The following is a 24,849-nucleotide window of genomic DNA, read 5'->3' on the forward strand; positions in this document are numbered from 1 at the left end:
TGTGTTTGTTGTCCTTAGTGTAAGCTAGTTTAAGTTACATTAAGTAGTGTGTAAGCTTATGGACCGATGAGCTCAGCAGTTTGGTCCCAAAGGACTTACCACAAATTAAATAATTAATTAAAGTCATTGTCAAGTGATTAAGGTTATGAAAACACAGCAGTTATCAATATTAGTAAAATGAGCACAAAGTATATGGCTCACGTCAGCGTTCACAACATACACCATCGGCATATAACAGATGGAAATAAATGTGTAGGAACCACGAATCCAAGTACAAGAGATCCATTTCCATCTCTTAGATACCGATGGTGTATGTGACGAACGCTGATGTGGACCTTATAGGTATAAGTTGAGCTAATTGTCTGCTTCAGTAGGAGTTCACACTGGTGCACTGATACAGGAACAAAACTTCCCTGCTAACCCTTGCGATAATGCAGGCAATTGGTTTGCGCAATGCGCCTCGTCACACACGCCAATCAACTTAATTAGCAGTTGTGGATTAGCAGTTGTAGTTTACTGATAATTTCTAAAAGATAAGGAACAGCAAATGCTTCGCGTGATTGTCAAAAGTAATTCGATAGCTTCACGTACGTATCAGCTCTGGATGTACATTTCATGGGTCAACACATAAGAAAGTCTCGGGAATAATTAAGAGGTAAATCATGTTCACCACGGAATGACAACTTGCGAAGGAACGTAAATAGGGCTCCATTTTATATTTTTTGAGGTCACTGACGGAATGTTTGTGTGACTTGTACCACGACCTAGATGCCTTCCAATCTTTTGGGGAAAGAGTCTCCCAGAAAATCATCGGGAGGAAATCACACCAATACTACGTTTACGATTGGCTCCCAAATCAGATTGTCGTAAACCGATTCCACAACTGCGCTTCTGGTTGGTCACATAAACACTCCAGCGTCAAGTCTCCAAATACGGTTTTATCTGCCGGGTTTCTATCTTCAGAAATCGATATTCGCTCCCATGTACCCGCTCTACCGTGCTAGGGGTCTCAAGTTGCTACTAGCTTTTAAAAATGTCCATTAATGTTGACTCACTGATTTTATGTAGAATGAATGATGAAGAAGAGGATTTGAATGAACAGGAAATTAATCATTTCCTCTATTTAGTTGAAGAGAAGCACATTTAAGGCATTAAAAATCGAATTGACTGTTAACAGCCCTATATACTTCACAGCACCTTTAAAGCCAAAGGTCGTTGAACACAATCGATGACTAGTGATCAAACATTCACTAATTCTATGGGTAGGAATATGAATGTGTCCTTACTCTTTCGAAAGTCTTCTAACCAGTTCAACTCTCCAGAACGTGAACGTTGGAGAACAATAATCTTCCATCAGTGATCACTTCGAACTTTTTACCACGACACACATAATTTAGACGGGCTAATAAAATAATTTCGAACTCATTAAATGGCGTGGATAAGACTTTTAAACATCAGTTCTTGTACAATGTCCTCTTCCTCCACTTGAGCAGTCCATTGATATCCATAACGAAGTCGTACTCTTTCTTTATTTAAAATATGGCGGAAGTACTGATAACATCACTTCATCATCGTCACGAAATCGGACACTTGATTTACTAACACCGTTCAAGTAAAACAACTGACTCTCGGAAAATCGTTATGTGATCTACCTAGAAAAATCGATTCAGGTTTAACAGTTGAGCAAAGCGGCGAGAAAGATTTCCGAAATTTGGTTTTCGTTTTTCGCAAATTGTCACGTGCAAACGTTCCAAAACAAACACCACCGTGACTAGAAATATTGACCAACACCCTTCAACAGAGTGTACTTGACCTGTTGCCTGTGAGATTGAAGTATCTTTCGTAAACATATATAACGTTATTGCTGATCAATATATATAATTTATAGTCATTAATACACTCTAATTGAGTCACATTGCGATCACTTCTTAGAGTGACGCTCCTAGCATTTAGAAAGCGACTATGTTACATAACATGCACTAGCCAAGTACGTATATACACTGAAGAGCCAAAGAAACTGGTACACCTGTCTAATATCGTGCAGGGCCCCGTGAGCACGCAGTAGTGCTGCAACACTACGTGGCATGGACTCGACTAATGTCTGAAGTAGTGCTGGAGAGAAGGATATCTCTTCTGAACAGCACGTTGCACCGCATCCAAGGTATGCTTAATAATGTTAATGTTTGGGGAGTTTGGTAGCCAAAGAAAGTGTTTAAACTCAGAAGAGTGTTGCTGGAGTCACTTTGTAGCAGTTCCGGACGTGTAGGGTGTCGCATTGTCCTGCTGCAATTGCCCAAGTCTGTCGGAATGCACAATAGATATGAATAAATGCAGGTGATCAGACAGGACATTCACATACGTGTCACCTGTCAGTCATATCTAGACATATCACGGGTCCCGTATCACTCCAACTGCACACGCCCCTCACCATCACAGAGCGTCTACCAGCTTGAAAAATCCCCTGCTGACATGCAGGGTCCGTGGATTCACGAGGTTGTCTCCATACCCGTACCCGTCCATCCGCTCGATGCAGTTTGAAACGAGACTCGTAAGACCAGGCAACATGTTTAGTCGTCAACAATCCAGTGGCCGGCCGGAGTGGCTGAGCGGTTCTAGGCGCTACAGTCTGGAACCGCGCAACCGCTACGGTCGCAGGTTCGAATCCTGCCTCGGGCATGGATGTATGTGATGTCCTTAGGTTAGTTAGGTTTAAGTAGTTCTAAGTTCTAGGGGACTGATGACCTCAGAAGTTAAGTCCCATAGTGCTCAGAGCCATTTGAACCATTTGAACAATCCAGTGTCGGCGTTGACGGGCCCAGGCAAGGCGTAAATCTATGTGTCGTGCAGTCATCAAGGCTACATGAATAAGCCTTCGGCTCCGAAAACCAATATCGATGATGTTTTGTTGAATATTTCGCACACTGACACTTGTTGATGGTCCACAACTGAAATCTGCTGCAATTTGCGGAAGGGGTGCACTTCTGTCACGTTGAACGATTCTCTTCAGTCGTCGTTGGTCCCGTTCTTGCAGCATCTTTTTCTTGCCGCAGCGATGTCGGAGATTTGATGTTTTACCGGATTTTTGATGTTCACTGTACACTCGTGAAATGGTCGTACGGGAAAATCCCCACTTCATCACCTCTTCGGAGATGCTGTGTCCCATTGCTCGTGCACCGACTATAACCACGTTCAAACTCACTTAAAACTTGATAAACTGCCATTGTAGCAACAACAATTGATCTAACAACTGCGCCAGACACTTGTTGTATATAGGAGTTGCCGACCTCAGCACCGTATTCTGCCTGTTTACGTTTCTCTGTATTTGAATACGCATGCCTGTACGTTTCTTTTGCGCTGCAGTGTAAAAGAACTGACAAGCTGTCGGCATACCTACAGCTGACTGCTATCATACGTAGATGCAGCGACTTGTACACGTTTAAAAAATTGGGCGATTAACTCTTCCGGGGGTGGTAGGAGGGGAGGAAATTGTCTGAACAGCCTGAGTTTGTTAACTAATCGTGTGCTCCTGGCGCGCAGACATGTTGTTAGAACACTCGCGGCACCATTCTGAGTAACAGCCGTGGAAACTGCGAAATTTTATGTGCCGCTTATAACAGAGATAAATATGTGCGGAGATTGAAATTCCTGTCCATGTACTCACATTCAATTCTTCCGTGATTTTCCTTAATTTTTTAAGGCATATACTGGGTTGACCCCCTTGAATCCACGCGGCCGATTTTCTCCCCTCCCTTGTTCAGTCCCTCGTCTCTAATAACATTTTCGTCGACAGGGAGTTAAACACAAATCATTATTTCAGAGTTGAACGTTAACCAAGACACTGCATGAGCTCCAGACCACATGCTGCCGTGGAACAGCAAGAGCAAAGAGGGCAAAACCTGGCTTGATCCCAGTGTTTAGTACTCACAGGAAATGCGAAAGCACGGCCTATCCATCCTCTTGACCTCAAGAGTTTCAAGCAAGGTGTATCAGCAGAGTTATCGCAGGGGCAACTGTTCAGCAAAATTCGATGCGTACGCGGCTCTGAAACAAACGGGCAGTGTCTACAACCATGCAAGCAACCTCTCCGATGGAACGCACTCTTCAGAATCAGAACTAGAGTGACGCTGGCTAGCAGCAAGTAGATTTTTTTTAGCTTCCCGGAATGATTAGATTGTGCCTTAGCGATATGCACTGTCGATTAGGAAACTCGTCTCAGAGGCCACGTACCCTACAGAATACATTCCCACTCTTGGACGATACCATTTGTTTCCCTGTGCTCACACGTTGCAAGCCTACTCAAGCTCTCAACACATAGTTTAAAACATACGCCAACCTGTGAATTAATAAAATCTTTTCCCGTATAGTAATCGTCATGAAATTTTATATAGCCTTTCCGAAAAACAATAGCCAACTGCTGTGAGTTTCACATGGTGAACCGCATCTCCAGCGATGAACTTTCAGAGGTTGTTCAGGGATACCTTTTCAGTATTTTGGTTATGTGACCCACGATCTTCTTCTGCTCGTTATAGAGAAATAATGCAAGTACTTTTTATTCGGTTTTTTACTGCAATCACCCTTGTTCCTGTGAAAATACCTTCGCAACAGTGAAATACCCTGTAATGTGGAACCCCCAAAACGTACAACACGAAACACAGTAATGCAAGAACTCTCAGTTGCAAATGTACGCTGATATGGTAGCCGTCGATGCATGAACAACTCTCCGTAGCGCCGTTGTACCGCTTTTCCATTGCATTCAGTGATCCCATACACGAGGTGCATATTGACCAACTTTCATCAGTGAATGTATTCGTAGTACTGCTGTGTATCATCGTTACGCTTGAAAACAAAACCCTGGACAAAACCGAGCAGTATTGAAAGCAAACTTGAGGACAACAAGATAAAAAGTCCATTACTGTAGTCAACAGCAGGTACCCGAATCAAATGGAAACGAGACATGCAGAGTATAGTTTCGACATTTGTGCTGTGGTGCACTGTTTTGAGTACAGTGCAGTTACGAAGCTTACTGGAGCAAGAAATAAAACGAAATGAAATAACTCTGTAACGATCCGCCTAAGACCAAGTGTCCGTTATACCAAAATACTCAGATAGTTCTTCTCAACAAGCCGGCCGGAGTGGCCGAGCGGTTAAAGGCGATACAGTCTGGAACCGCACGACCACTACGGTCGCAGGTTCGAATCCTGCCTCGGGCATGGATGTGTGTGATGTCCTTAGGTTAGTTAGGTTTAAGTAGTTCTAAGTTCTAGGGGACTTATGACCACAGCAGTTGAGTCCCATAGTGCTCAGAGCCATTTTTTTCTTCTCAACAAGCTCTGAAAGTTTGTCATTGGAGTTCCGGTTCACCGTTTATAACGGAAATTTTTCGGAAATATTCAAAAAACCTAACATTACATTTTACAACTTCCCATTAAAGGTAACATCCTGACACAGCAACATGTTTTTGTAAATACATCAATTAAATAGTAGGCCTACTTTGTTTATAACAGTAAAAGTTACGTGATGTCTCATTTTTCAAACAGCATTTACTGTCTTCAGGTGATTGACATTATTTTCATTTGTTATTCTGTCTGAATGAGTTAGTGTGTACATGCAGCACAAATGCAATGCACGAATTTTGAAATTTGTTGATGATTAATGATAAATGAGAGTGTGGATCCGAGTGTGTACTCGAGGAGTGAGCCACATAAGTCTTAAGTCTTATGATGTGTGTAATGTAAAATAGCCAGTATAAGGATTCTAGAAGCAAAATCTGTCTTTAGACTGGCAAAGATGTGAAATTTTTCGGTTTATTTGTTTTTCTGAAAATACGAAGTTTGGAAAATGATTAATGAAAATTTGGAATTGAGAACTGGTCATCGAGGGGTATCACCGTATTGGTTGCAAAAACTATGAAGCTAATTGGGTATAGTACGTTACAACCAATCAGAACAGAGAACATTCGCGCGTTATTGAAGGGAAAGAGAAATCTGCACGCCCTCGTCTCGAGGAGTCGTAATTCAGCTTCAGTAGTGTGAAGACCTAGGTTTCAGTTTTCTATCAGGTTCGTAAAAATATTGTAATTTGCTTTCGTTGGGAAGTTCACTAGTTCGAAAAATCATGAGAGCAGCTGTAAATATCGTTTTCGCAAGTTATGAGAATTTTAGAGAATTATTAGAGGAATTCTTTCGATGGGCAAAAGAATTCTGAAATATGTGCTATGCAATCGACATTCTGAAATTTCAGTTTGTGGTAACAGGAGAACTGAGGGGTACTGAACGAACGCACTGTATTGATAAACTTCGTGTGAACTTTCCAACCGTTTATTGACTGGTAAAACACGCCGTTCTTTGGACAGCAGGTAGCGAGCTCTGTTACCTAGCCCGGCTACCATTGAGAGAATGTCCTTTGTGAGTGAACGTGGTGGTACAAAATATTAGCAAATATAAGTTTCTACGTCAAAAATTGTGTGTTACGTCGGACTTCGTAGCAACACATAAAACGTAAAAATGATAATAAAGGACTGACATCTTAGATAGAAATTTGGTTTATGTAGTGGGTTAAGTGGGAACTATTAGAATGAAGCCTCTCTACAGGAGGAAAGAGAGAGTTTTATGCACCCTGCTGACATGTATAACACAGCCTCTCTTAACACCTTCACCAGGTGTTATCACATTACACTGATGTGACAAAAATCATATACCTCGTAATATCGTGTCTGATCTCCTGCAGCAACTCGACGTGGCAAGGACTCAACAAGTCGTTGGAAGACCCCTGCAAAAATATTGAGACACTCTGCCTCTACAGCCGTCCACAATTGCGAAAGTGTTGCCGGTGCAGGATTTTGTGCACGAACTGACCTCTACATTATATCCCATAAATGTTCAATGGGATTTATGTCGGGCGATCTGTGTGGTCAGATCATTCGCTCGATTGTTCAGAATGTTCTTCAGTCCAATCGCGACGATGGTGGCACGGTTATATGGCGAAGTGTCATCCATGAAACTTCCATCGTTGTTTGGGAACAAGAAGCCTTTGAATGGTTGTAGATGGTCTCCAAGTAGCCTAATATTACCATTTCCAGTAAATGATGGATTCAGTTGGACCAAAAGATCCAGCCAATTCCATGTAAACACAGCCCACACCATTCTGGAGCCACCACCAGTTTGCCCAGTGCCTTGTTGACAGCTTGGCTCCTTGGCTTCGTGGGGTTTGCGCCTCACTCGAACCATACTTTCAGTGTTTACCAATTGAAATCGGGACTCATCTGATCATGTCACAGTTTTCCAATCGTCTAGGGTCCAACCGATATGGTCACGAACCCAGGAGAGGTGCTGCAGGCGATGTCAGGCTGTTATCAAAGGCTCGAGTCGGTCATCTACTGGCATAGCCCATTAACGCCAAATTTCGCCGAACTGTTCTAACGGATATGTTCGTCGTACGTCGCAAACTGATTCCAGCAATTATTTCACTCAGTACTGCTTCTCTGACAGCACTGACAACTCTATGCAAACGACGCTACTCTCGGTCGCTAAGTGAAGGCCGTCGGCCACTGCGCTGTCTGTGGTGAGAGGTAACGCCTAGAATTTGGTATTCTAGCACACTCTTGACACTGTGTATCTTGGAATGCTGAATTCTCTAACGATTTCCGCAATGAAATGTCACATACGTCTAGCTCCAACTATCATTCCGCGTTCAAAGTTTGTTAATTCCCGTCGTGCGGTGGTGTCGGAAACCTTTTCATATGTCTCACCTGAGTACAAATGGCAGCTCAGCCAATGCACTGTCTTTCGTACCCTGTGCACACGATACTATCGCCATCTGCACATGTGCATATCGATATACCATGACCTTGGCCACATTTAATATTTTAATATTATTTTTGCCGGAACAATGCATTGACCCCCAATATAAAGTTTTTATTCATAAAATCTAAGCTCAGGACTGAGCAGGTTAGGGGAATGCTGGGCTGGTGACCAAATTACTCCTGAGAGAATACATTAGGTGAACAGTCAAAATTCAATAACGCATATAAAAAAGTTTCCACGATTTACAGACAGATGGCGCACACGTCTTAACTCGGCTTCAGGAAGAGCATTCGGCCGCAACGTTAAATAAATAAATAGTAGAATTTGCTAAATCGTGTACCGCGAATCCCATAATAGACAGGCTAAATGATACGGGAGAAAAAAATAAAAAAGAAAATTTACTTGATTGTTAGCTTCCTTTAGTTGTAATGTATTTTCCCAACAAACATGTTTGCACACAATGACAACATGTGATTTTAAAAACTGAAATATTGATTTTTGTATAGGCATGAATCTCATATTTTTAATGTTAATAAATTGTGTTAATTATCTTAATGTAGTCAGTTCATTACGCCATAAAGTATAAACCAAATTTTTAAAACTGATGGAAAACTGAAACAACTGCTATTTTTAGGGGTTCGTTATGAGAGAATTTCCCCAGATAGGGTCCACACCACAGGTTCAGCACAGGTGTGTAACGACCGTAAATCCAGTCCTGCGGTAGAGCGCCTTTTGCCACTGCGCATCGTCTTGTCACTTGCCTACTTGCGACTATAATATGAGTCGTACCCACTTCCTTCCTAGCTCAGATCCTGGGTACAGTCTTGGCTACAGACGAACAGGGAACAGGGGTTGCAGTGAGAATGAATAAGCTTTAGAAGTAGACAATGATGACGATGATGATGATGATGCATATGTACAGACTTATTCTTAAGTACCTCCGGGGTTTTGTCAGACTACTGCGCGAACTGAGCACTTGTCATAATACCAGGAAACGCCTGATTCTATAAAGAATCGAATTCCCATGTATAAAATAGTTCCAAACCTGTGATTACTTTAACAATGATTTACTGTGTTAAATAATAAGCGTTAACCACGTAACCGACATCAACCTTACATATGCTTAAAATTTCTTGGAAGTCGTTATGTGCTTTCAGTGAGAAACAGTGGATGAATCTAGTCTGGATAATGAGTACTTCGTTTTAAGAAAAGATAGTTTTTCACGTATCTCAATGTTTATGACGTCTATTCTCCTGAACTGAGTGTCATACAATGACATAATTCTACATGAGCACTCAGTGGTATATGTGGATACTGTCTGCATACTGTATTATGAATAGAGGTAGTAGTAAAGAAGTAATCAAATTAAATGGATAATACTTCCTAATGTTCTACAGAAGTATATTTATTTCGTCAGGAACAGTTTTTTCGGCTTTCGGCTTCTTAAGACATCTTCAGGTGACAACTGAATGTCGAATACACACACAAAATTACTTACGAGAGTTGTTACCTGAAAATGGCCTACGAAGCTGAAAGCCAGTTCGTGACGAAGTAAACACACTATTTTCGTGTAGTACGGGTCCACGGCTTCACCAAATTTTTTAACTTACTTCATCTTGCTTTCAGCTGTCAGAATTTCATTTTGTGATTGCAATTTCGGCAATAAGTTACTTTCAAACATCTACAAAACATACTAGAATGTAATGAGTACAATTTACAATATGACTAAAAATAGATGCAATCAGTTTTGTCGTTTTTTCACATTCATACAGCATACTTACAAGCTTTTGAATCTAATGTATTGTAAGTGCACACTTTTGGTTGTGTGATGTATACAACCCACTCAGAATTGCACCACATACAACGGAATATTGACTAGTAACGCTGAGTAATTGTTCTTTGATGTGCACCTGAGTACAGTACTTGTTATCTCTAAGTAACATAAACCCATACGTCAAAATCTTGTTTGTACGTTCTACGAATGTAAAAAAACTCCAAAACTGGTTGAATCTACGGTTAATCCCATTGTAAATTGTTCTTATTACCTTGGAATATATTTCGTAGACGCTTGAAAATGGTTTAATTGTGAAATTGCAATCGCAATATAAAATTATAACAGCTGAAAGCAACATGCAATATATATATATATATATATATATATATATATATATATATATATTATTTCACAGAACGTTAGGAAGAATTATTAAATATTTTACCGTGTCCTGCAAAAATCAATTAAAGTATCAATAAATTAAAACCCCATGCCTGATACTGTAGTTCTGCTGCATTAACAACGACAATGTAGTAAACGATAAACATTTTTTCCTTTGATGATTTTGTGGTGGGGGGGTATTAGCGAGAAAAAGTTTCGGAAAGATTTCAAATTATCTGTAAAGTTTGTTGGAAATCACTTCTTAAATACTGGATGAATGTAAGCTTCGCACTTCCGAGCCGAATGTTCCCCTGCCTCAAGACATACAATTTCTAACGCCAATACTTGTCTTGTTGTATTAAACATTTTACACAAGAATGGACCTCTTAATGAGTAGAGTATAACAGCATTTGAAATATTTAAATTTGGTCAATAATCATACGAAATGTTAGAAATCAAATTTTTGTTGCCCCTGGACGCCATTAGGTAGGCAACTGCAACTGGAATTTACATCATGAGCCATGAACTATGAACCACGAACTGGGTTAGCCTGTTAGTAATATATACGAATTAAAAACTTGGAGGAATGATATGTTTCTGTTTTGTATGTCTTGTAGCTTTGTCACAGTCGTCTTCTGAAACCCCAGAGTGTAACCCTGTATACTAACAAGTAACGACATTGAACAAGCCGTGAGCAATGCGATGCGAGCAGAGCAGGTACTTACGGACAGCAGTGCAGAGATGAGGTCGCTGGTGACGGGGTCTCCCGGCCGCACCTTGTCCTCCTTCATGACGGGCGAGTAGAGCTCGGTGGTGCGCAGGATGTCCACCACCTGTCGGCAGACGACTCTTAGCACGGCGCCCATGCCACTGACAGCAGCGCGCCCGCCGCCCTTATCTGGCCGGCTGACACCTCATGATAGGTGACCGGGACCGCCTCTCCGGGAGGCACCTCGGAGATCGCTTACTCCGCCGTGGGTGCGCGTCGAGATAAGACCGTTATCGCGTCCGCGAGAACGTCGGGACACGGCGCGAATAGCGTGAATCCGTGAGAACGCGGAGGAACCCTGTCACCTCGACAGGCGGCGCGCACTGCGCGCCACCAGAGATACTGTGCGATTAAGTACGCGTTTGCGGTAAGTGCTCCCTGCATAACACACCCACACTCAAAGCTTACAGTAGCTTCGCGATAATCCGTGTCCCATTTTGTATTTCCGTCGCTAGACTAATTACGGACCCTTCTCTTATCTGCCGCTGCTTCTCTATATTGTTCGTTTCCGTATTTAAACGGAAGTGCCACTTTTAAAGGCTAGCGTGGCATGCAGAGCAGCTTCCTCATTTTAGTTACGATTTTCGTCCCGATTTTCAGTTGTTGAGTAGTGATTTTTATTTTTATTAAGGAATAAGCAAATATCGCTCAGTATCGTTACGGAAGAAAAGTTGCGGAGATATAAAATTAATACGCATTCTCGTGCCATAAACTGAATGACCTTTCAGGACTTGCAAGGCAGAATGATAAGGATGCCTTTCCAATTAAACTCAAATAAGGGTCCTGGTGTTACTGAGATGGGACGGTAAAACTAATCATACACATTTCTGTACTATCAATCGGAAATGAGAAAATAACGCTAAGGAACACGCAAGAACATAAAAGATTAAATTTGAATCTAGGATGCTGAATCTGATATTTTTCCTATACGATGTAAAAGTGCAGAAAACATTTCTATTTTCAAAAATTATTGAGAGCTACTTTTCTTATCAACGAACAAACATTTCGCTCACGTTTTAGTTTCTAGTTTTTACCATAAGACTGACGATAGCAATAATTAATCCTCATTCTCAAGTGATAAGAGCTTACACATGTCCAAATTAAAATGACGACTTGTGTATTCTCACGAATGAATTTTCCCTTTCACTCAGTTTTACATTTACTGCAAAGAAAAAAGAGATACCCACGAAAACTTGTCAGACTTCACGGCGGTCTACGATTATAAACGTGACATATTTACTTTCAAAAAATCGGACTACTGCCGGTGTAGGAATTCTCTCGTAGATACAATTATTGCACAATGTAAACTTATTTATGAATTTTATTTATACAATGAAATTCATTAGCTGAACAAAGGTAATGGTTAAAAAGAAGCTATTACAACAAGAGCTTTCTCAAAGAATGAGCAAAATAAAAATAGTGTTAAAGTAATGATTCTTTGTTTGCCTTTTTACTATGATCATACTCTAAGTACAAGGATGTCTTATTATTGTCACATAAAGAGGAATAATTATAAACAAAGGACAGCTAAGTATAGAACATTTAACGAGATTACTTTTAAGTATTTGTCACGTGCTCGAGAAAATATTGCCTCTTCACTGCAGTGTCCATGAAATAGTAATTTGTTCTTTCTTTTTTAATGAATGGACTCAGAAAGGCCTGTTTTCTTCCTAACTGAAAACGTGACCGATTCCTTCAAGATCGGGTACGTTAGAGCTGTGTACATTAACTGCAGAACGAATAACATACCATACGACAAAAATTCAGGAATCAATAAGTTTTATGCAGCGCTCACATCCTTAGAATTATACGTACTTATTGTCCCACTCTAATGGAAACGGACACTGAGAAATGAAGACTTCCACAAATACTCTATTTTGCCCTATATAACGTAAGGAATTATACAATTTATTTTCAGAAAGTACTTTCAAATGTACTGCAAGCCTCGTGTTACACCGCAGCTGAGCCCCACTGTCCTAAAGTATGCCCCGTACTTAAAAGACAACCGCGAGATTTTATCTCATGAATTACGAGTAAATTACGTAAGCGAACTTGTTCTGCAGAGACCTTTGCGAAGTGAAGCACGTAAGCGCATCTCATTGGCTCTTACCACCGGAGGAACGCGATGCGGCAACAGAACGTAAACTGCGAATCTCAAACGAGGTGCTCAGGAGAACGGAATGGCGAGACATGGGGGATTTAAAGGCATTACCCGGCACTTCCTCCACGTTTCTCTGCACGTAGCACATGTTTTGCGCGCCCGATAAGCACGCACCTTATCAAGCATGTGGACCACTTCCGGTGAGGACGTCTCCTGCGCGGTGGCGATGAGAGAGATGACCTTGGTGATTGGCGCCTCGATCGACAGGTTGTGCAGTTTGGCGATGCTCTGCCGCCGAATTCCTGCAAGCACACAGAGTTCCAAGTTCAGAGTCGTTTCAGAGTCAGAGGTCATTAAGATCAAGGATTACGATTCATAAGCAATGCTTCACGATACATCTACATCTACATATTAATCTATTACTTCGCAAGCCATCTTACAGAGTGTGGCGAAGGGTTCTTTGTCCGCCACTGCTGTTTCCCTCTTTTACTGTACTAGTCGCGAATGGTTCGAGGGAAGAAAGATTATTGATAAGCGTCTCTTACAGCATCTGTCACTGGAGTTGGCTGATCATTTCCCACTTTCGCGCTTACTAAAGGAACCTGTAACAAAACGCGCTGCTCTTCTTTGGACCTTCTCTATTTCCTCTACCAATCTTATCCGGAACGGATCACCGACTGAAGAGCAATATTCTAGTATTGCTCGAATGACGGTTTTGTAAGCTACCTCCTTCCTGGGTGGACTACATTTCCTGCGGATTCTTCCAATGAATCTCTACACACTCATCGTGGACATGCACACTGAATTTTGTCTCGAGACCATTCGGAGATATTCAAGAAACTCATCACACGGCTGTACAGGAACTCTAACCAAAACCAAAACCCAGGAAACTACGATCACAATCGTAAGTGGAAGCAAAACAGATCAAAGAAACTCTTTAGCAGGAAAAGCTGAAGACCTATCGACAATTCAAACTGAAAAACACACACAGCACTACGTCCAAAACACCAGGTTAGACTAGGCGCACAGTCCGGAACCGTGCGACTGCTACGGTCGCAGGTTCGAATCCTGCCTCGAGCATGGATGTGTGTGCTGTCCTTAGGTTAGTTAGGTTTAAGTAGTTCTAAGTTCTATGGGACTGATGACCACAGCAGTTGAGTCCCATAGTGCCCAGAACCATTTGAACCATTTGAACCAGGTTAGAAAATCCCCCTATCGCAGCAAGTCGGCGTGGCTCTGCCAGCTATACGATCAGAGCAGTCAAACAATTGGTTTGCCACAGGGACACTGGCAACACAAAAATCACAAACAAATTACACACGATAAAATACACTAAGAGACTAATTTAATATGCGAATTGGCCACTCTGATGACCAACTTGGTACGTTACAGTATCGAGACTGCTGCAGTTGGCTCAGGATGCATAGTCAGCGCCCAGCAACATTCCCTAGTAGCCTATTGCACCCATGCATGCAGTACAAATCTGCCAACAGCCGTACCACCTTTCCAGACCGTCCTACAGTTCTTTTTTTTTTTTTTTCGCGGCTCGCAGTAACACATTTTCACCTCTACCCTAGGCCGCTATTCTTCAATTTTTCCTGTGTACCACATTGATGGGTGATCGCACCCAGACGTATGGACAACATCACTGAGCCGCATCCTGTGATTCCACGATAGAAATACTAACTCTTTTTGCTGAGGTGACAGCAAAACCTTTTTTTACTGGTCACCATGCAAGTGCGGGCGTGAGGGAACTCCATTTTTTCCTTTCTGTAGCTCAGGGCCGTGAGGAAGGTTCCTTCTGGAGCCCATACTTCGCAAAATGGAAAAGGAATGACAGCACGTGATTCTCAATGGAGCTTAGATTTTTCTCACAAAAAGTCGCCTATGTTGTTATCGTGGTATCGACCTGAGATATCGGCGTCACACTAAACTCAGCAACGCATATCGATACCACTGCATTCCGCAACAGCGAGTGGAGGAGGCTGAAGAAGACACGCCCTATCTGTCAGCACATGTAACGTCTCTTAGCAAAATACATATTATGTAATAAAGAGAAAACATTGTGTGTCATGTTTTGTTCTTGTATCAAATTATGTACTGTTTTTTTATTTATTTTAGATAATATCTGTGTCGGCGAGTACTGAAACCGCCACAGACGATACTTATTAAATATCGAACAAAGATGAGAATGTGTGACTAGTATAAATAATACAGAACGAACATTAATTTCTCTGTCGTCTTCTTGGAGTTACGTGAGTAGGATAGCCTGTGACGTGATAGTGTACGCTAGCGTAGCATTCTTTTGTCAAGATGGAGAGAGGGACGCCATTACGTACTCATTGTAAAGGTGTGTAATAATTAATTGATTTGTTTAAATGTTTTGAATAGAGTTGCTTAGTGAAACCTTGCATCATGATTTGTAATAAGCTTGCCTGGCATATTATCCCATCCCTTTAAGATATGTTCAGTTATTTAAATATTATTCGTGGTGCAGAGCTGCGCTACGAACGAACGAGCCGCTACCGCGGGGCATTCAAATTGCATTAAATGAAATCTATCATACCGCAAAGAAGCGGGAAGGTAATAGTGAAATAAAATTATTTCTTTCAGCTTTCGGACTTGCAGAGCAGAGCAGCAGATTTTATGATGTGTTTTGCAGGTTGACGCGGGCTGCTGATAATATATTACTAACAGTACAAAAAAGATAATTTACCTTCATAACATAAAAGAAATCTTGCTGTGCTTAGTTCTGGTCTGGCAATCCTTATAGTAAAAACGTCTTTTTCTCCGATAATAGTCTCATGTTCTTGTGCTAGTCGTGGTACTTACTGGTGTTTTACTGTTAACAAAAATCCACTGCAAAATTTTGATGTTGAACAATCATTGCGAACTGTAACATCAGTATTCATAACAAAGTAATTTTCATTAACTTTTTCAATAACTATAAAGTAGGGAAGATAAGTTGAACTTTATAGTGAGTTACAGTAACGAAAAAATGGTCCTTTAATAGAAAGCCAGATCCAGAAGAATAAGAACATAATTTTTTTTTTTTTTTTGTTGAAAATTAATGATCCCAAGAAAGTCACGGCACAGCATCACTAAAAGGTATTTCGGGGCTCTTTTCGTAGTAACATATTTTATTTCATGTATGAGTTTTTACGCGAGTAATAGTAAAACAAAGCAAATAATATAAGAGCCCGCGAAACACAGCAGCGCCCTTGCACGGAGATCAGTATAGAGCCGCGAATGGAAATGCTCTGCCCAGTTTGTGATCTCAGCTGAAGCAGTCAACATCATCGAGTAGGACCAGTACAGATGAACATGTACCTTTATAAATGTTGAACTTTGTGCTGCAAGAAATGAGTGTGACTGCATGCATCAAGAGATGTTTTAATAGTCAATGACATTTATAAATAGTCTACGCACTCCTGCGGCAAGGGATTGTATCAAGGTAAGTAAATCTTTTTATTCATCCATGTAATAAAGTGAACTAATATTTGATATTTTGTGGTTCCAATGAGCCATCTCCTAGAGCTATCAAAGAACCTGCACTTCTGGCAGGACGCTAGTTGTTTCGCCTGGTCATAACAGTAATCAGTTCTAAAAAGGAAGGGTAATAATTAGTGCATAATTTACCGATGCACAGCAGTGGAGTGTACTTGTTATGACGCAAATGGAATCTCCTACTTACATGAGTCGGCTGCAGCGTAATGCAAGATGAACTCGAACGCCACCGACAATATTCCCACGTTTCTTAGGAATATATTCTGAGTATTTCGATACACGGAACCCGTGGTCTTTGGTGGCTCATTGCACAGTAATAATATAGTTACAATGTATTCGGTTTGCAAGTCGCGGCTGTCATTGCAGTAATTGCAGAAGTACTAAAGCCCTATTAGGTCAAATGAATATCGTTATTGGGGAAGAATATAACGTGAAAATAAATAAGTTCAAAACAAAATTGATAGAATATGATAAAGAACAGAAAACCAAAGTCCTAATTTACATAGGTAATGAGCTATTTGTCCCATGTGACTCAGAAGTTAGTAGGGATGGACGGAGCAAAGCAGAAATCAGAAACAGAACTGTTCAAGCAAAAACTGCCTTCAACAACAAGAAGATCGTTACTTCAAAAAGCACGAACCTTCAAAAGACTGTGTTTGGAATGCGGTATGTTATGGCTGTGGAACCTCGACTCTGGGCCTAAGGAAGAAAAGATAGCAAATTCTTTCGAGATTTGGCGTTATAGATGCACGCTCAAAACAATGTTGACTGACACGATTACAAAGGTAGAAGTTCTGAAAAGAGTAGCAGTGATTAGAAGCCCCTGGAAATTAGTTGTCAAACGAAGAGTGCAATTTTTTCTTTTTTCTATCACGTTAAGTGGGACTACGCGAGCCACTGTTGCTCGGTCGTGGAATGAGACAGTCCATAGTTTATAGGAAGCTGATCACAAAATTTATGAACGAAAGAATTAATAAAACACGGCGGAATTGTAAGAGAGTATACCGATGAATTACACATTACAAAGAAAAGTTCTCAACTACTGTGAGGAATTCCTGTATAGAGCGGCAAGAGTGTGAGACAAGGAAACCTTTCAACTTGGATCTCTGTACTTAGGGTTTATCACTCAACTATTGAACCGGGCAATTCTTCGCAATTGGTAAATATGTATGTGAACTGGATGTAGTCCTAATCTCTTTCACGCCCCTGTGTCCGTTCTCTACACCTCCCTCTCTTTGTCCATGTATTTTTCCTCCCCCTCTCTGTGTCCATCTCCTCGTCCCATCTTCTCTGTCCGCCTCCTCTCCCCCTCCTCTCTCCGTCTCCTCCTCCCCCTTTTCTCTGTCCATTTCCTCCTCCTCTCATCCTCTCTGCCTATCTCCCCTTTCTCTTCGTCTCCTTCTCCCCCTTCTATCAGTTCATCCCCTGTTTCCTCCTCTCTACGTCCATTTCCTCCTATCCCTCTCTGTCCATCTCCTCTTTCTAGCCCCTCTACCCTCATACCTTGACCCTTGTTTATTGTTACTGCAAATGAAACCTTGATTGGGAACTGAAGTCGTTATAATGAATGGGTATATCGCTTGGCATCATTGGCATACGGAGTATGGGAGAGACATTTCCAGATCCTGGTTTTGTAGGGATAGTCGCTTCAGTGACAGTATTTCGCAAAGTTTTACACTGCAGACCTGTAGGATTACAAAATTTCTGCCGAGACACGGTAGTGATGTTTTAGTCAGAAGCGGATAAACCAAAAACACAACTTTCCTGTTTCCTATTAAAACTGACTGCAAGGAAGAAAACGAAACAGCACGTTATTGTGTATACAATGCTTGTTGAAAATTACGTATAGGGAAAAAAAATTTCTCCAATGATTTAAATGCCCTGCTGTCGTAGTTAAAATTGACTACAAGAAATCGTGCATTTCCAAAGCGCAGCAGAACATTTTCTTTCTCTCAGTCGGTGTTAACGTCAAACCTGTACACTATTGTTAAAAAAAAATAGATGGCCTATGTCCATCTGAATGTTTGAGTATCGTGTAAAAATCTGAAGTAAGTGGGTCAAAAACTTCTCTAGATATTTTGCTAACAATGTTTTCCCTTTATGTACGTTTATTCAACAATAAGCAGCCCATGTCCGCCCAAACTTTTATTGGAGTATAGTTTAAAAATTTGATGTGGGAGGTCAAGAACTTTTCGAGAACTAACAACCTTTCCTCATTATGAATTGTATATGTATTTAGGTATTAAGAAATATGAAGTGTATGACCGCCCGAATGTTTATTACAGCATCGCGTAAAAATCTGAAGTAAATCGGTCAAGAAGTTTGAGATTTTTCGTAACAATGTTAAACAACGTCTCGTATTTACGCAGTAGCGCAAATTTTCATAAGTTCCGCTGGAAACATAGGATTGAAAATGAAACCTGGCAAATACAGTAGTGCACTCCTTATCGCCGTCTAATGTGACATGAGGGACTCTTGAACATTATAATAAAGGGTAAGTTACTGGAAAGTTACCTGAAGGAAGACTATTTTTATGGGGGATGTGGACCTGTGTCAACAAACCTAAGACACAGCCGAACAGTGTTGGATGTAAGCTTGTGAGTGAAGAATAAAGTAGGCATTACTGTTAACAGCAAGTACCGAATCTGACCGGATCGCGTTTGTTTCTAAAAGGAAAAGCACGTAGCATATAATATGTGCATGTGCATTGTTTTGCAAATATTTTCGGAGGAATACCGATACAAAGATAAATGTGGGTAAGAAATGAAACAAAATGGATGTACGAATCACCGGAGACCACGGTTTACTTATGCCAAAGTAATCAGAAAATATCGCTGAACAACGTTGGAAATTTTGTCGTTATTTCTGGTCCATTTCGTGTAAACTACGATATCGGCTCCCCTGGTCCAATCATCTGTCATTTTCTCCAGTATTCATAGAGATTCTTTTGCCTTAGACCTGACGAGTGGACCTAAAGATTCTCATCATATACTCGTTTATATTCTAGTTTTAATCCATGAAAACAGTTTTAATAAAAACAACAAATAACGAATTTTACGCTCATTCCCAGAGCAGAAATGTTTATCGCGTTGGTTTCAATATTTTTATAGCTTCACGTAAAGTCAATTAAAACTTCAAAGGGTACTCGCGGACGATGGTGCTCATAGAAATAAACCCGCCAGACTCTCTATCGCCAGGTCACAAACGTATCATTATTCGCCGAACTGGAATCAATATTCGTGAAAGACTTCCTGAAAATGTTCTACTCTAGGCCTGAAATTACTGAACACAATTAGTGTCACCGATAATTCCGCGAGATATGTGGTTACTGGTACATAAAAGACACCTCTTCAAAGTTTTTGTAGCTGATTCGTTTGTTTTCAGAATAACCACTGACATAGTTTTTAACTTAACTGTAACAGGGTCTTTAGGGTACATTTTTCTTGTACACCTTCCATTGTCGTCTTCGTAAAAGGTCCAAGGCTAACGATCGGCGCTTATATTAGCCTTGCGATTTTAGAAGAAGGGGTGTATTAACCATAACTGAGCTCCATGTTACCAGGGCGCACTTCCTCGCCGGTTGAAAACTGGCAGCTTTAGCTGACTATTATCTGAGCGGGACGATGTTGTGCGGTCGCCCTGACGGCTCTGAGCACTATGGGACTTAACATCTATGGTCATCAGTCCCCTAGAACTTAGAACTACTTGAACCTAACTAACCTAAGGACAGCACACAACACCCAGCCATCACGAGGCAGAGAAAATCCCTGACCCCGCCGGGAATCGAACCCGGGAACCCGGGCGTGGGAAGCGAGAACGCTACCGCACGACCACGAGAGGTCGCCCTGAATCCAACGTTCAACCTACGAGCAGAGCAGATCATCAATCTTACTTTTTTTCCAAAGTAAGTTCTACGGAATGCCACCAGTTGTAGACGTATTTGTTTGATTGGCATATAAAGTTGTTAACAGTCTTCTTATTTTTCACTCCAAGGAGTAGAGCGTGCTGCTAGCGGTCCGGCCCATTACGAGTACACAGTCGCGGGTTTCTTCTGCCAGTTATTAGCATGTAAACTGGATGTGGAGCAGGGAGTTTCCCAATTGGGAAAAAATGGTCGGCGTTTATGAATTTCAAACTTTTACCGACGAAGATAGTGGTGGCAGACTAATAACGCCACCCTGCGGGCAGTGCCCTCGGTGGTGGAATTGCGGAACTCAGCTGTTTCTAGAAAAGAAGGAAGAGTAGAGTTTAACGTCCCGTTGACAACGAGGTTTTTAGAGACGGAGCACAAGCTAGGACTGGGGAAGGACGGGAAAGGTACAAAAGGGAAACATACCGGAAATCTTAAGAGTGTCAGCGAAATCAAAGAAAACCTAAATCTCGGTAACTCAGCTGACAGTCAGTCAAGTTTTCTGACTACTGCGCCCCCTCGCTGGGCAGCTGTCCTCAAGGCTGAAGCTCACCGCGGCCGTCGGCGTACTGTGTCTTCTTGTCTGGAGCAAATAGTGAAAATGATGAGGTTCCATCCACTAACGCCGCGCTGGATTAGCCATACGGTTAAGGCGCTGCAGTCATGGACTGTGCGGCTGGTCCCGGCGGAGGTTCGGTTTCTACCCGGGCATGGGTGTGTGTGTTTGTCCTTAGGATAATTTTAACATTTGAACATCCACTATCCAGGAGGTTCATCAGATTTCCCGCCAAGCGTATCTCCATGTATTCTTTAATAATGAAGTTCCAAAATGATGACATTGTGGCCACAATTATTTTTTTATCATTTCCATTGACTTTCCGCTAGAAACACAACAGCAGAAAAAGACTCAAGTGCCTGCATAAGGCGAGTGCACATTAAATTTTCGGCGCAGCGTTCTTACTCGGTGCGCGTGGTCTGGACTACGTTAGCCATACCAGACTGGCAATATATTTTGTAGACTCCGTCTTCTGCAATAAAAAAAAATCGTTCTTCTTTGATACTAGGAGATCATAAATGTAAATGGTGAATGGAAAACAACTTTAACCTGAAATTACTCGAGGATTTGCTTCAGACAAGGGAAACAGAGTGCGACGATGGCCATGGTGAGTGACAGCCCTGAGACAGCTGACTTCGGCAATTCCTCTACCGCAGGGCAGTGCGCCACGCATGCGGGGAGTACAAACCGCATGCTAATAAATGGCAGGACGTGGGAATACATGTTCAAAACCACTTTGTACATACAACTCCCTCCATTCTCCACTATCATCCATTTCGTAGCTTAGTCCTTCAAAATGTTCATCCACTTGAAAGACCCCACATCCTACAGCGCATAAATTTTGCCATCCGCACCACCTCCCATTTCAATACATACGTCACCTATTCCAAAAATCAAGTCAACTTCATTTTTGAACACCTCGGAACACTCATTTTAACCTAACCTTAAGATACTTCCCCGTATGACTGAAAATGGCGAACATAGGTACAATATTCAAACCTAAAATGTCCCTTCCCTCCGCTCCAATAAACGTCTTCTCGCCCACACCATCCGACAACACGAAATCCATGCCCTCCTTCTCGACGAAACCTCCCTCCAACCCCACTATTCCACAGGCATATCTCCCTACATCCTAGTCGAACAATCCAGTTGCCTGGGGCCGAGTTGCTATCAGCAATTTTCTAAATATTTATTTTCTCCTTGAACCGCTTCTGAATGATCCAAATGAGTACCTCGACTTCACCTCTTTCTCTCAAACCTCAGATGAGTCCTTGCCATTATCTACATCCGCCATCATCATCTTATACCATACAGTTTACTAATCCACATAGGCCGAACCAGTATCGCATACATAATAGCTACTCTCCTGCACACCTGCAGAAAAACAGCTGTGCCGTCAATTTATCGACATCCACAATGGCCACGAAATCTAGAACCCCGACCACAACCGTTCTGACACAAATACCACCTCAGTGCCATTACCCTTACGTCTTGTCCGCAGCTCGTGGTCGTGCGGTAGCGTTCTCGCTTCCCACGCCCGGGTTCCCGGGTTCGATTCCCGGCGGGGTCAGGGATTTTCTCTGCCTCGTGATGACTGGGTGTTGTGTGCTGTCCTTAGGTTAGTTAGGTTTAAGTAGTTCTAAGTTCTAGGGGACTAATGACCATAGATGTTAAGTCCCATAGTGCTCAGAGCCATTTGAGCCTTACGTCTTGAGAGGTCCTAGATCCAACTGAGCGTGACCATCTACCTGACCGTAACCAGATCTCATACCGTGTACCAAATTTCACCTGTTCCACTCCTAATCATTGTCCCCGATAAATCCCGGATCATTACGCGCAGGTTGGAATGCATACCGTGCCCAAATCCACGCCCTAATCGAAAGTCATGGCTTTAACCTTCAGATCCTGACGACATCCAGCATGTGGCTTATTCCCCACAACACACCGTCTCAGATGCAATTTCCAATCCTCTCCCATTGCGAATTGCCTAATATGATGAGCAAATGCCGTCTTTTTCGGTGCAAAAGTCATAACTTTGGCCCACCAATGTGTTTTTTTAAAAATCATTATTTACTGTAATCTGTTTTGTGTGTTTTAAAAAGTCTCTCCAAGTTATGTAACGTTTCGCTGAAAAACCATTTCATCCGCTGCCAGCCTGCCTCTTCGTGAGGAACTGAAATAACAGTGAAGAGAGAGAAAAGTCTTCTTCAGCCATCGATGGCCCACCTGAAGATGACTGTCAGGTGTCCAGTCGAAATGTTACAGACTGTAATTAACGACGACCGGCACCAAGCCCCAAACTTCTTTGAATGTGGAAGAAATGTACCACATCCAGAATTTCCTGAATTACTAGGATTTTTCCCCAAAAATCTTGTCAGAGTTATGGGAGTGGAGCAACTTTGGAAGAGGTGTAGAATATAAATTTCCAGGTCGATCAGTGGCTGCGACAAGTTACGAAAAAATTTAGAAGATTAATGCCCATGTAGGGAAACATGTTGCAATATTTGGTTGATAACTGACGTCAACTAAGAGACAAAAAGGCTAACGTAGTATAATGTTTGGAGCATTATGAAAATGCAGGCTGCACATAAGTGGTTCCTTTAAATCTCACTTATGGACTAAAAGGCAACAGAAACAATCTCCTCTGACATCACGGAAAGAACAAAGTAAGAGCTATGCTTGCTGGGAAAGTCATAAAAAGTAATCAAATATGGGCTTTCCGCGAATATAAAGGGTCAATTGATGGTTGCCGAAAGTGTAAAAAACGAATAAATCAGCCACGAATCGTAGAAAATGCGCAGCTTTTTTCTTTGTTATCAAATTTGTGATAATGATCCGGCGGGTACTCCAGGTTCCAACGATTAACCAGAAATATTACATCTAAGTCGCAGCCGAGAATGATTTAAATAAAAACGACCGATTTTGTGGACGAATAGATCGTGGACTCTATCAAAACGTGTCAACCTAACATTTCATCTCATTGAAGCAATTTTTAGCTGCCAACCGCTATCATTAGCACGCACATCTCCTGTATTCGCCAGATCTCGCTCCATCTGACTTGGATCTACTCCTCGAATCGAAAACTGGATTTAAGAAAGTGAGTTTTAATCCTTGAAAAATGATCAAGACCAACAAAAAAAGTCCTCTTGCTGTGGGTAACAGGAGATGAATAACATCACTGCTTTGAATAACGGCAGGAATGTAATTACTGAAGTATAGGTAGAGATGATGACCGCGTTGGAAATAAAAAATAATTACGAGGAGGCGCTCACTAAGAAATGCAGCACACTTTTCTATAAATGCAAGTTGGCTATATTTAGATTCAAATACATCATTTTATTCTCCACTCTGTTGGTTACAAAACTCTCTTTCTCAATGTAATCTCCGTTCAATGCGACGGCCTTACGCCACTTTACTGGGAGGGCCTGTATTCCAGCTTGGTACCACTCTACTGGTCGACGTCGGAGCCAACATCTTGCTGGATCAATAACCTGCCCATCATCCACATACTGCTTCCCGTGGAATGCATCCTTCATTGAGCCAAACAGATGGGAGTCGGAAGGTGCTAGATCCGGGATGTAGGGTGGGTGAGGAAGAACAGTCTGATGAAGCTTTGGGAGCTCCTCTCAGGAGCGCAGACCTGTGTGAGCGCTTGCATTGTCATGGAGAAGGAGAAGTTCGTTTGCCTTTTTTTGGCGACGACCAGGCGGAATCGTTTCTTCAGTTTCCTGAGGGTAGCGCAATACACTTCAGAGATGATCGTTGCACCGTGAGGGAGGACATCCAACAGAATAATGAGTTCAGAGTCCCACAAGACTGTCTCCATGACTTTCCAGCTCAAGGCGCGGCTTCGAACTTTTTCTTCGAAGGAGGGATGGTGTGGCGCCATTCCACGGATTGCCGTTTTGTTGCCGGCTCGAAGTGATGTGCCCATGATACATCACCAGTGACGATGTTCGACATAAAATTGTCGCGATCAGCCTCGTAAAGCTCAAGCAATTCTGCACAGAATGTCCCTCATTGCTCTCCATGGTCTTCTGTTAGGGGGC

The 24,849-nt window shown here is 41.9% G+C and overlaps 1 protein-coding gene across 2 annotated transcripts in view; it reads right to left on the minus strand.

The window, feature by feature from the left end:
* LOC126262536 (high affinity cAMP-specific and IBMX-insensitive 3',5'-cyclic phosphodiesterase 8) overlaps positions 1–24,849 on the minus strand; it is a 1,685,047-nt gene that overhangs the window by 189,782 nt on the left and 1,470,416 nt on the right. For both annotated transcript variants that reach the window (XM_049959212.1, XM_049959213.1), the window contains 2 exons: positions 13,002–13,129; positions 10,683–10,790 (listed from right to left, as the gene is read on the minus strand). In XM_049959212.1, the coding sequence (XP_049815169.1) occupies positions 10,683–10,790; positions 13,002–13,129 (236 nt within the window). The remainder of the gene's footprint in view (positions 1–10,682; positions 10,791–13,001; positions 13,130–24,849) is intronic.

Source organism: Schistocerca nitens, chromosome 6 (assembly GCF_023898315.1).
Source record: "Schistocerca nitens isolate TAMUIC-IGC-003100 chromosome 6, iqSchNite1.1, whole genome shotgun sequence".
Lineage (NCBI taxonomy): Eukaryota > Metazoa > Arthropoda > Insecta > Orthoptera > Acrididae > Schistocerca > Schistocerca nitens.